Raw genomic sequence first — 12235 nt, 5'->3', positions numbered from 1 at the left:
TTACTTCTGAGTTTTTCTGCTGTTTACTAATAGCATTTGAACTAATTCACATTCGAGAAATATGCTTTGTAGCAAAACTCATCTTTAGTTTCTTTAGAAAAGCTGTTTTATTGATAGCATCTTACTCAGTGATTGTGAAAGCCAAATCTTTGATCCTTGCCTTGAATTCTACTCAGGCTTTGTAGTTCAAAGACTTAAGTTTTACATTAAGCACTTGCCTTTTCTTACCCTGCACATCCCTGATTTTCTGGATTTCTTTTATTCTTGATTATAAACTGATTATTATTTTCCAAATTCATCATTTTCATGTAATAATTTGTTAAATACAACTAACAGTATTACCAACACACTTGTAATAGTCCATTTTCCCACTAGAGCTACTAGCTTTTGTGGTGTATTATCTGCCTTCTGCGATAGCTAACTGATAGTTTCACTGATCATTTCACCACTGCATAATATAAGTTGCTAATCTTTTAGCCTCCAATAACTTGCTTCCTTCCACCCAGCTCCTAAGCCTTTGTCATATATTTTAGGCTTTTTAAGGCAACACCAGAAATCACTTCTCTGGTTTTTACTTGTAGCAGTTTGGATAAGCCAGATTATGCTGTGTTAATAAACAATGCAAGATCTCAGTGGCTTTGAACACACCCTATGTGGCCAGGCGCGGTGGCTCACCTGTAATCCCAGCACCTTGGGAGGCCAAGGCGGGTGGATCACCTGAGGTCAGGAATTTGAGATCACCCTGACCAACATGGGGAAACCCCGTCTCTACTAAAAATACAAAAAAGTTAGCTGAGCATGGTGGTGGGCGCCTGTTAGTCCCAGCTACTCAGGAGGCTGAGACAGGAGAATTGCTTGAACCTGGGAGGCAGAGGTTGCAGTGAGCTGAGATGGCGCCACACCACCCCAGCCTGGGCGACAGAGCGAGACTCCCTCTCAAAAAAGAAAAAGAAAACATATGATGTGTATCCAGTACATCATATTAGCTGTTAGGGGACCAGGCTGAGAGCAGCCATCACCTGGAAGATTGCTAGCCATGGTGGCAGAAGGAAAAGAGGTCTGAAGGATTTCATATTGGTTGGTAAATGCCCTGCCTCTCCCTGTCACTTTTCATAATGTGCTGACTAGAAGTAGTTACAGGGACCCATCCAGCTAAAGGGAATGGGAGTTGTGGGGGTGGTTTAAAACCAACTAGGCTGGGCACGCTAGCTCACACCTGTAATCCCAGCACTTTGGGAGGCTGAGGCAGTTGGATCACTTGAGGTCATGAGTTCGAGACCAGCTTGACCACTATGGTGAAACCCCGTCTCTACTAAATATACAAAAATGACCTGGACATGATGGAGTACACCTCTAGTCCCAGCTGCTCCAGAGGCTGAGACAAGAATTGCTTGAACCCAGGAGGCAGAGGTTGCAATGAGCCAAGATTGTGCCACTGCACTCCAGCCTGGGTGGCAGAGTGAGATTCCGTCTCTAAAAAACAAACAAACAAACAAAAAAAGTATAGCCTACTATCTGCCTAGAAGGCTGAGAGCCTGAAATATTTGGAAAATGAATTAATGATTACTCTTTTTTTCTTTGTCTTTCTGATTTTTGTTTAACTCCTAGCTTTTGCTAGTTAATTGAATTTTACCATCACTCCTCCCTTGCTTAATTTGAGATAATTAATATGAGGTTTATTTAAATGATACTCATAGTAGTTCACATCTCCAAGTGAGAAGTTTTGGCACTTGTAGAATAAGGTTGCTAGGATTTTCCTCCTTAAAATATGAGGCATGAAACTGGTACAAAAAAATATGCATTTACAAGAATGATTGAGTTTAAATTATTTCAAGGTGTCTTTTGTCGTAATAGAAAAAGACCATGAGCTTTTGGAGTCAGGCAGGCCTGGAGTCAAATACTACCTCTGTCATTTGATGGATTCGCGATCTTAGACAAATTATTTAGCCTCCCTGAGCCATAATTTTACCATTTATAAATACAAGAAAGTATAAATATATGTATTCAGATGTCAGGTAAAACATGGTAGCATTTATCACCACTCCTACCTGAAATTCCATTAAAGCAAAAGTAAAATTTTCTTTTTTTAAAAAACAAATTCACAAGGAAAAAGAAAATGGGAGAGATAATGGAAGGGAAGACAAAGGACTAGCATAGGAGTGATAGAAATAATTGTGAACTACTCATAGTCATAATATTAGTAATACTGATTTTTTCCAAAGTTGTGATATAACTATATTGGGAGCATGAGGAAAGAGTTGGGAACAATAAGGTAAGAAAACTGTAGAGAAAGGCAAGGTAAGGCTGGGTGCAGTGGCTCACGCCTATAATCCCAGCTCTTCGGGAGGCCGAGGCAGGCAGATCACCTGAGGTTGGGGGTTCGAGACCAGCCTGACCAGCATGGAGAAACCCCATCTCTGTTACAATTACAAAATTAGCTGGGCGTGGTGGCACGTGCCTGTAATCCCAGCTACTTGGGAGGCTGAGGCAGGAGAATTGCTTGAACCCAGGAGGCGGAGTTTGCGGTGAGCTGAGATCGCCCCATTGCACTCCAGACTGGGCAACAAGAGCAAAACTCTGTCTCAGAAAAAAAAAAGGACAAGGTAATATCCGAAATTGAAAAAAAAAAATCCAGAAATAGGAATATAATCAAATCATGTAGAAATATAGAATTAAATGGAGAGGGGGCAGCTAAAATAGTATTATTGCCTCCAAGGAATGGGACTGAGATAAATTGGAATGTGGCCAATACATTTGACTTGTAAAACTATGAATTTTTTAAATGATTATTTTGATAAAAAGTGAATTTAAAAATAAATCAGTCCCACCAGCCTGGGTAACATAGGGAAAAAAATTTTTCTCTAAAATTTTTTTTAAAAATTAGCCATGTGTGATGGTACATGCTTGTAGTCCTAGCTATTCAGGAGGCTGAGGTGGGAGGATCACTTGAAACCAGGAGGTTGAGGCTACAGTGAGCTATGATTGCACCCCTGCATTCCAGCCTAGGCAACGGAGTGAGACCCTGTCTTAAAACAACAAAAACCCCAAAGTTTTGTGGTGGTTATTAAATATAAATAATGAACAGTAAAAATTATTATAGTGGCTATGTCCATAGTAAGCATTTAATAAATACTAGTTTTCTTCTTTTTGTCAATTAGACGGGGTATGTATTTACAGTAATATCCATAAGACTCAGAGGATAGGTGGATTGGCTAAACAGCAGTGTGAGGTATGTCACAAAGCAAATTATATGCCCTTCTAAGCTTTTTAAAAATTATTGTTGGATGGTTTTGTTTTTCTTGGAACCATATCAGCTTGATGGTTATGGCTTCTTAGAATTTAGACTCCTATGCAACTGACACACACAAAAAAATCACCCAGTTACTGAGTGGAGGTAGTGAGCTATGCACAGAACAAATGTTAAAATACTTGGCAGCTTTGAAATTACTCCAATAAACCTGAAAACAATTATATTTAAACCTAGATTACAAATTATTTAAGGCCAAGGACACGTTTCTTCTCTTCTATAGTTACGTCAATTAGCTGATTTCCAGGGACTACAGTGCCTGCCCCACTACCACCTCTGTTCTGTGAACTCTTACTGTGGTGGACATGGTGATTGATGTTGAAAGAAAGTCAGCCGTATGAAGCTCTTGTGTGTTTCATGCCCACCACATTGTAAACTAGACTGTAAAGGCCCTGTGGATAGACAGCATATATTTTGCCATATCAGTATATTCCATAGTATCTAAGAAAATGAATGCTGTCCAATATTATTATTATTATTTATTTATTTATTTATTTTTTTTGAGACGGAGTTTCGCTCTTGTTACCCAGGCTGGAGTGCAATGGCACGACCTCGGCTCACCGCAGCCTCCGCCTCCTGGGTTCAGGCAATTCTCCTGCCTCAGCCTCCTGAGTAGCTGGAATTACAGGCACACGCCACCATGCCCAGCTAATTTTTTGTAGTTTTAGTAGAGACGAGGTTTCACCATGTTGACCAGGATGGTCTCGATCTCTTGACCTTGTGATCCACCCGCTTCGGCCTCCCAAAGTGCTGGGATTACAGGTGTGAGCCACCGCGCCCGGCCTGTCCAATATTATTTTATTCATCATATATATACTGTATGTTAGACACTGTGCCAAGCTCTCAGGATATCTTGGTGAAATGGACAGATGTGGCTTTGGCTGTTGTAGAATTTATAGTCCAACAGAAAATGTTTATGAATTCCTGTAATCCAGTAAAATAATGGCCCATACTGAAACATTTAAGCAGTTAAAAGCATTGTATATGTAAAGAGTTTAATAATTTTGGCAGGGCTCAGTGGCTCACACTTGTAATCCCAGAACTTTGGGAGGCTGAGGTGGGTGGATCATAAGATCAGGAGTTCAAGACCAGCCTGACCAAGATGGTGAAACTCTTTCTCTACTAAAACTACAAAAATTAGCCGGGTTTGGCAGCAGGTGCCTACTGGAGACTGAGCTACTTGGAGACTGAGGCAGGAGAATCACTTGAACTCAGGAAGCAGAGGTTGCAGTGAGTCGAGATTGCACCACTGGACTCCAGCCTGGGTGACAGAGTGAGACTCTGTCTCAAAACATATATAATAATAATTTTAAGCTATGTTTCTTGTGATTTAAATGCATGCTATAAAAAGGAAGTAGTGGTATTATCTGATTATTCTTTCCTCTTTGCTTTTCTTTGTAGATAAGATGCTCCAACTCCCTTGCAGTTCTCTTCAGAAGAAAAATCACTAGTGCTCTGCCCTTGCCGTAATACCAGACCTGTTTGACTTATGCTTTGGTGCTGCAACACTGGAAGAATTGCACAGTTTCCAGGAATATCTTTTTTTCATTTGAGTGATTCTTTGTGGATGAAAACAGATTTGAGTCTTAATAATTACCTTGTTTAAAAGCTGTTTTCTTTATAGTCTGAACTGCTTAATAAATTGGGCCGTTTACCAATGAGCCACACAGCCAGTTCTTGTCAGGAGCTGGTTGAAAGCTGTGCTGTGCATGTAGCAGGAATGGCACAAGAAGATAGCCGTCGTGGTCAAGTGCCATCTTCCTTTTATCATGGTGCCAACCAAGAACTTGACCTGTCCACCAAAGTGTACAAAAGGGAATCAGGAAGTCCTTATTCTGTGTTAGTGGACACCAAGATGAGCAAACCACATCTCCATGAAACAGAAGAACAGCCATATTTCAGGGAGACAAGAGCAGTGTCTGATGTGCATGCTGTTAAGGAAGACCAGGAGAATTCTGATGACACAGAAGAGGAGGAGGAAGAGGAAGAAGTCTCTTACAAAAGGGAGCAGATCATAGTGGAGGTAAACCTTAATAATCAAACATTAAATGTGTCTAAAGGGGAAAAGGGTGTCTCTTCTCAGTCCAAAGAGACTCCTGTTCTTAAGACAAGCAGTGAGGAGGAAGAGAGTGAGGAAGAGGCCACAGATGACAGCAATGACTATGGAGAGAATGAAAAGCAGAAGAAAAAGGAGAAGATAGTAGAGAAAGTCAGCGTTACACAAAGGAGAACGAGGAGAGCTGCCTCTGTTGCCGCAGCTACCACTTCCCCTACTCCTAGAACTACAAGAGGTCGTAGGAAGAGTGTAGAGCAACCTAAGCGTAAGAAGCGGGCCACAAAGGAGCCCAAAGCACCAGTCCAGAAAGCTAAGTGTGAAGAGAAAGAGACTCTGACCTGTGAGAAGTGCCCCAGGGTATTTAACACTCGCTGGTACCTGGAGAAGCACATGAACGTTACTCATAGGCGCATGCAGATTTGTGATAAATGTGGCAAGAAGTTTGTCCTGGAAAGTGAGCTGTCCCTTCACCAGCAAACAGACTGTGAAAAAAACATTCAGGTAGGTTTCATCACCGAGAGGGCAAACTTTTCAGGATAGAACCTGGCTGTTCAGATTCACCTGGTATCCGCCCAAGAGAATAAATACAGTAGAGGCTGAAGGGACAGATTTCACCAATTTATCATTTGAAAATCTTCTGCTTTGGTCTTTTCTAAACCAAGGCTTTTATATCAAAAGCATTAAATTTAACTGACGCTGGACTAGTGGGAACCCAGGCATACTGGAAGGGGGATCTGTTATAGCTGATTGACCAGGAGGTTAAAATCAACACCAACTTTGCAGAGCATTGTTGTAGGAAATGTAATAGAATTCATTCTGGCATCACCTCTGTGGAGGTAGGAGTTACTGAGTAAAGGTTAGGAGTAGAGAAAAGTCCCTTTCTGGGTTTACAAGGATGCCAGATTCTAGTACAGCTGATGGGGACAAAAACCATAATGACTCAGACCGGTGGAAATGGAAGATCTTCAGCAGTGAGTTTGCTTTTACCATTGGAGAGATGACAACACTAAATTTGCCAAGAGGCTGAGCCCATGGGAATATGCAAACATTAAGCAAAGGCTGAGCTGGTTGAAAATGTTGCCCACCTGGCAGTAGGGTTACATAATGCCTCTGTACAGTATTGTTAAGGCAACAGAATAATGGTATTCAAACCAGGCTGGTGTTGTGAAAGGACTAGTATTGTGATAGGTTAAAGACGTATGCTAATTGTGTTATGTCATATGGATTGCAGCTATATTGGTTTGCACATGCAAAAGCATATTAATGAATATTCATAAGAGGTAAGTCTATTCATGTATGCATAAGATATGTAACAAATATTTTGTACCATATTTAAGCTAAACTTATAAATTTTGTTGGTTTGTTTCTTGGAGCACTCCTAATATTGGTAGCCACCTTTTAAGTTTCACTTTTCTTCTGTTGCTTTTAATCAACAACTGAGATCATTGCTCTACTCTAAAGAGAGTTTAAAACATGGAAATTGCATTTGCTAAAAATTCACCGTTTTTGATTCATCAGTTGTGACTTGATCTCCAACACGCTGGGTAAAAAAAAGAAGAACGAGTCATGGAGTCCATATCCTCCGGTAACTGCCAGTGCCCTGGCTTGGCTGGGAATTGTTTGCAACACTTCAGCCAAAGGGAGTGTGGTGCAGTGCTGCACCCTAGGGGTCAAACTTGGATTCTGTAACCATCCATTACTGAAAGTGCTCTTGATTTTTATATATAGGTTTTGTGAGGTTTTTAAACTTAAATTTGTTTAAGTTGCAGAAAAGAAAACATTTAATAAATACTTTTTGTGTGTGACTTTCCTCATGATTCTTCATCATAATACTTTTAAACTTGTGTTTAAGTTTTGTGGATTCTGCTAAATGAACTTTATTCACATTCCTAAAGAACGCTGTACTTTGTTCTTGTGTATAGATCCTAATAATCCTGATGACCTGGTAACAAGTAAAAACCAAAACCCAAGCTGGGTGTGGTGGCTCACAGCTGTAATCCCAGCACTTTGGGAGGCCGAGGTGGGCGGATCATGAGGTCAGGACATCCAAACCATCCTGGCTAACATGGTGAAACCCCATCTCTACTAAAAATACAAAAAATTAGCTGGGTGTGGTGGCACGCGCCTGTAGTCCCAGCTACTTGGGAGACTGAAGCAAGATAATCATTTGAATCTGGGCGGTGGATGTTCCAGTGAGCTGAGATCATACCACTGCACTCCAGCCTGGGCGACAGAGCAAGACTCCATCTCAAAAAAGAAAGAAAGAAAAAAAAAAACCTGACAAAAAACCTGTCCTACAAAATGGCTGATAAGTCTGTCCTTTTCTAGAGCATTATCCAGCCAGAAGTTTATCTTTTAACTCTTCTCAGAGTTCTTGTTTCCTGAAGTGACAATGATGTTTAGAGATCTTTGTTTACAGTGAATATTAACATGTTACCTTAAGTATCCAAGAATTTAATGATTACCAAGGGCTTTCTAGTATTGTTTTGCTTTAACCAGAAATATTTTATGGTTAAATACATTATGCGTAATATTCCATGCTATTAATGATTCATGATACAAGGAACTAGGCAGTGTGGCGTGTGTTTTCTAGATTCTTGCAAGAGAACTCTGGAACTGGTCTGTAAGGGAAAAAGGATAGGCTTAGGTTAATTAAAGTTTAGACTAAAAATTTTTTTTAATTTTTTTAAGAAAGAGAGAGTGAGGCCAGGTACAGTGGCTCATGCCTGTAAGTCCCAGCACTTTGGGAAGCCGAGGTGAGCGGATCACAAAGTCAGGAGTTCTAGACCAGCCTGGCCAACATAGTGAAACCCTGTCTCTACTAAAAATACAAAAATTAGCCAGGCATGGTAGCACATGCCTGTAGTCCCAGCTACTTGGGAGGCTGAGGCAGGAGAATCACCTGAACCTGGGAGGCGGAAGTTGTGGATAGCTGAGATCGTCCCACTGCACTCTATCCTGGGCAACAGAGTGAGACTCCATCTCAAAAATAAAAAATAAAAATAATTTAAATAAAAGAGAGTGGAGTTTAGAGATTATATTCTGCCAGAGGGTAGTATTGAAAGTATCAGTTACAGTTGGAGAAATATAAAATTTTAATCATTTGTGTTAATAAATGCTCCAAATGCATTTTCTAAGGCATAAAAACATTTTTATATTTCTACATACCTATAATACCTATACCACTAATACATATTTTGTTTAATCTTGTTTTTATTATGCTAATTTAAAATTAGTTTATATTCTCTGGTAAACCCTTACTAACTGATGTGGAGGAGACAGCCACACTTGCTTAATACATACATTTTAAAAACTTGAATCTCTTGCAACTTCTGTTTAAAAAAGCTTGGCTGGGCATGGTGGCTCACACCTGTAATCCCAGCACTTTGGGAGGCCAAGGCGGGTGGATCACGAGGTCATAAGATTGAGACCAGCCTGGCCAACACAGTGAAATCCTGTCTCTACTAAAAATACAAAAAAAAAAAAAGAAAAGAAAAGTAGCTAGGTGTGGTGGCGCGTGCCTGTAATCCCAGCTACTTGGGAGGCTGAGGCAGGAGAATAGTTTGAACCCAGGAGGTGGAGGATGCAGTGAGTCAAGATCATGCCACTGCGCTCCAGCCTGGGCAACAGAGTGAGACTTTGTCTCAAAATAAATAAGTGAACTTGAAAGTTCTTTTCATAGGTACAATACTAACTTCGTAATAGCAATTAATTCCTTGATGTTAGTGGAACTTTCTACTTTTTGTCTTAGTTTTTGCCATTGTTTTCATAATCCCAAAGAGTGTCTAAAAGATGCATCTTAGAAAAAGAGAATGTACAGATGTTGGTGTTGGAATCTGGGCTCTGTGGAAGAATAGCATTTATCTGGACTCTGGCCTTGTGCCATTAACCTAAAGCACATCCATTTCATCTGCCAGTAGGCTGGTATGGCATTCTGTAAGCCCCTATAAATAAGATTATTTCTGTTTATCCTGCTCAGTGTGTTTCCTGTAACAAATCGTTCAAGAAACTCTGGTCCCTTCATGAACATATCAAGATCGTCCATGGATATGCAGAAAAGAAATTTTCCTGTGAAATTTGTGAGAAGAAATTCTATACCATGGCTCATGTGCGGAAACACATGGTTGGTAAGTTTTTCTGCTTTTCTCTCATACCTGTAATTTTCTCTTGTTGTTCTGTGTGCTTTGTGCCCTGGATTGGGCAGGATATGAGAAATTGCCCTATTCAGTTTTGACATGTTGAAACTAAATGCAATGTCTTCAGTAAGTATCATCAAATTGGATGGTATAGTCTTCTATACCCAGTTTCTTTTCAGCATTATTTTTCTCTTCAGACATTACTATTAGAGACTCACAAAGGCCGGGTGTAGTGGCTCACAGCTATAATCCCAGCACTTTGGGAGTCTAAGGTGGTCAAATCGCTTGAAGTCACGAGTTTGAGACCAGCCTGGCCAACATGGCGAAACCCTGTCTCTGCTAAAAATACAAAAATTAGCTGGGCATGGTGGCGCATGCATGTAATCCCCAGCTACTTGGGAGGCTGAGGCAGGAAAATCACTTGAACCCGGGAGGACGGAGGTTGTAGTGAGCCGGGATCACACAAGTGCACTCTGGTCTGTATCACAGAGCAAGACTCCATCTCAAAAAAAAAAAAAAAAAAAGCCTAACGCTTTACAGAGGATACCTTTTTAGTTTGAGATTTTTGGTGGATTTGCTTTGACGCAAAGTACACTCTGTCTTGCAGCACACACGAAAGACATGCCATTTACATGTGAAACCTGTGGAAAATCATTCAAACGCAGTATGTCACTCAAGGTGCACTCCTTGCAGCATTCTGGAGAGAAGCCCTTCAGATGCGAGGTAAGGAATGTGCTACTCACAGACCCATGCCTAGGGGCTAGTATTTGTGTAAGTGGCGGACCAGTGAGAGAGAGGTGTGCCGGAACAGGAGGCACAAGGCTGCCTTCCACAGAACCTTCAGACATGGTCTCTGAGCTCGGTGTGTGCTGTCACTGTGAGGTAGAGAAATGTCACTTTTAACACACTGTTATCTCAGATTAACTTGGAAATAACACATAATGACTTATTTTTCTTTTCTCAGTGATTCTGAGAATTTGAGTTTACTTCAATGATAATTTTATGAGGAATTTTCCCTTTTATTAATAACTCACCTGCAGAAATATAGCAAAGCCAAATAGCTGACACAAGCAGGTTCTATTTGGAATATGAAAAATAAGCCTAATATTGGAGACTATGTTAGGGTGGGCTCAGGTAAAGCTACTGTGCTTGGCATTCAAAAATCTCCACTGTGTCCAATGCAGAACTGTGACGAAAGGTTTCAGTACAAGTACCAGCTACGCTCCCACATGAGCATTCACATTGGGCACAAACAGTTCATGTGCCAGTGGTGTGGCAAGGATTTCAACATGAAGCAGTACTTCGACGAACACATGAAAACACACACTGGTAAGAATTTCTTGGGAAAGGTACAGATAATGTCTCAAGCCCTTGTTGATGATCATCTGTGGGTCTGTTTTTAAAAAAATCAAAACTACAAATTTGCATTTGAAGCAAAATTCCCACTTTAAACCTAATATGTAAAAATACAGATTGGTAATACTGAAAAATTTAGCTTTGATATCTCTGGGATTGTTTAAAAAAAGATTATTTAGCCAGGCACGGTGGCTCATGCCTGTAATCCCAGCATTTTGGGAGGCTGAGGCAGGCAGATCACAAGGTCAGGAGTTCGAGACCAGCCTGCCAACATAGTGAAACCCCGTATCTACTAGAAATATAGAAGAAATTAGCCGGACGTGGTGTGTGCGCCTGTAATCCCAGCTACTTGGGAGGCTGAGGCAAGGAGAATCACTTGAACTCGGGAGGCAGAGGTTGCAGTGAGCCAAGATTGAGCCACTGCACTCTAGCCTGGGTGACAGTATGAGACTCCATCTCAAAAAAAGGATTATTTGTGAGTGTCTTTTAATTTTTCTTTTAAGACAATGGGGTCTTTACTTGGGTTCAGGAACTCCTGAAATGGTATAAAATTTCTTCTGTGTATATGCATGTGTTATTTTCCTAAGGAAGGGTTCTGGACCTTTAAAGGTTGGAGGGTACTGGCGGACTGACTGCTTTAATAGAATACCCCTCTCTGTCTGTTTTGTTTTGCTTTTTTAAGACAGGGTATCACTTTCATCACCCACGCTGGAGGGCAGTGATGCAATCTCAGCCTCCACCTCCCACACTCAAGCCATCCTCCCACCTTAACCTACTGAGTAGCTGGGAACAAAAGTGTGCGCCACCATGCCTAGCTAATTTTTGTATTTTTTGTAGAGACAGGGTTTCACCATGTTGCCCAGGCTGGTCTCGATCTTCTGGGCTCAAGCAATCTGTCTGCCTCAGCCTCCCAAAGTGCTGGGATCACAGGTGTGAGCCACCAAGCCTAGCCCCTCTCAGTATTCTTAAAGTTTGATTTGATACGATTTACCAAAATTCACTACTTGTCAGGAACACATCCGAATTCTGCGAGGTTAAATATTTTAATCACTTTGTGGTTTTAGGGGCATATGTTCCATAGCATGGATTTGAGTCTTACAAACATTTGATTATCCAGCTTCCCGGGAACTGGCTAAAATAGTAGCTCCCCTGTAAACACTATCATTGTATCGCAGTCTAAACTTGATGTTCTGAGATTAGCCATCTTTGCATAAATTGAACAGGATTCTAAATAAAACCTAATCACAGGATTCTAGGTTCCTTTCATCTACAGAGTGCTGGAGGTAGAAAGAACAGAGATAATCTTGCTTAGCCTGCTGTTCATTTGCTTACCTAGTGGTGAGGAAATTCTGCCCATGGCTGGATCTCTTTAGTTCCCAG

General features: G+C 40.9%; 1 protein-coding gene across 2 annotated transcripts in view; it reads left to right on the top strand.

Annotated features, from left to right (window-relative positions):
- Positions 1-12235, top strand: part of ZNF652 (zinc finger protein 652) — a 65679-nt gene that overhangs the window by 39590 nt on the left and 13854 nt on the right. The window contains exons 2-5 of one of the 2 annotated variants that reach the window (XM_032279933.1): positions 4709-5864; positions 9343-9490; positions 10107-10222; positions 10684-10828. In XM_032279933.1, the coding sequence (XP_032135824.1) occupies positions 4965-5864; positions 9343-9490; positions 10107-10222; positions 10684-10828 (1309 nt within the window). In that variant the 5' untranslated portion in view covers positions 4709-4964. Of the gene's footprint in view, positions 1-4605; positions 5865-9342; positions 9491-10106; positions 10223-10683; positions 10829-12235 lie in introns of those variants that run through there. The other variant, XM_032279934.1, reaches the window with a different exon arrangement.

This window comes from Sapajus apella, unplaced genomic scaffold, assembly GCF_009761245.1.
Source record: "Sapajus apella isolate SASKATOON/1434 unplaced genomic scaffold, GSC_monkey_1.0 scaffold12, whole genome shotgun sequence".
Classification (NCBI taxonomy): Eukaryota; Metazoa; Chordata; class Mammalia; order Primates; family Cebidae; genus Sapajus; species Sapajus apella.
The sequence above is the reverse complement of the archived record's forward strand: the minus strand, read 5'-3'. Positions and strand labels throughout refer to the sequence as shown.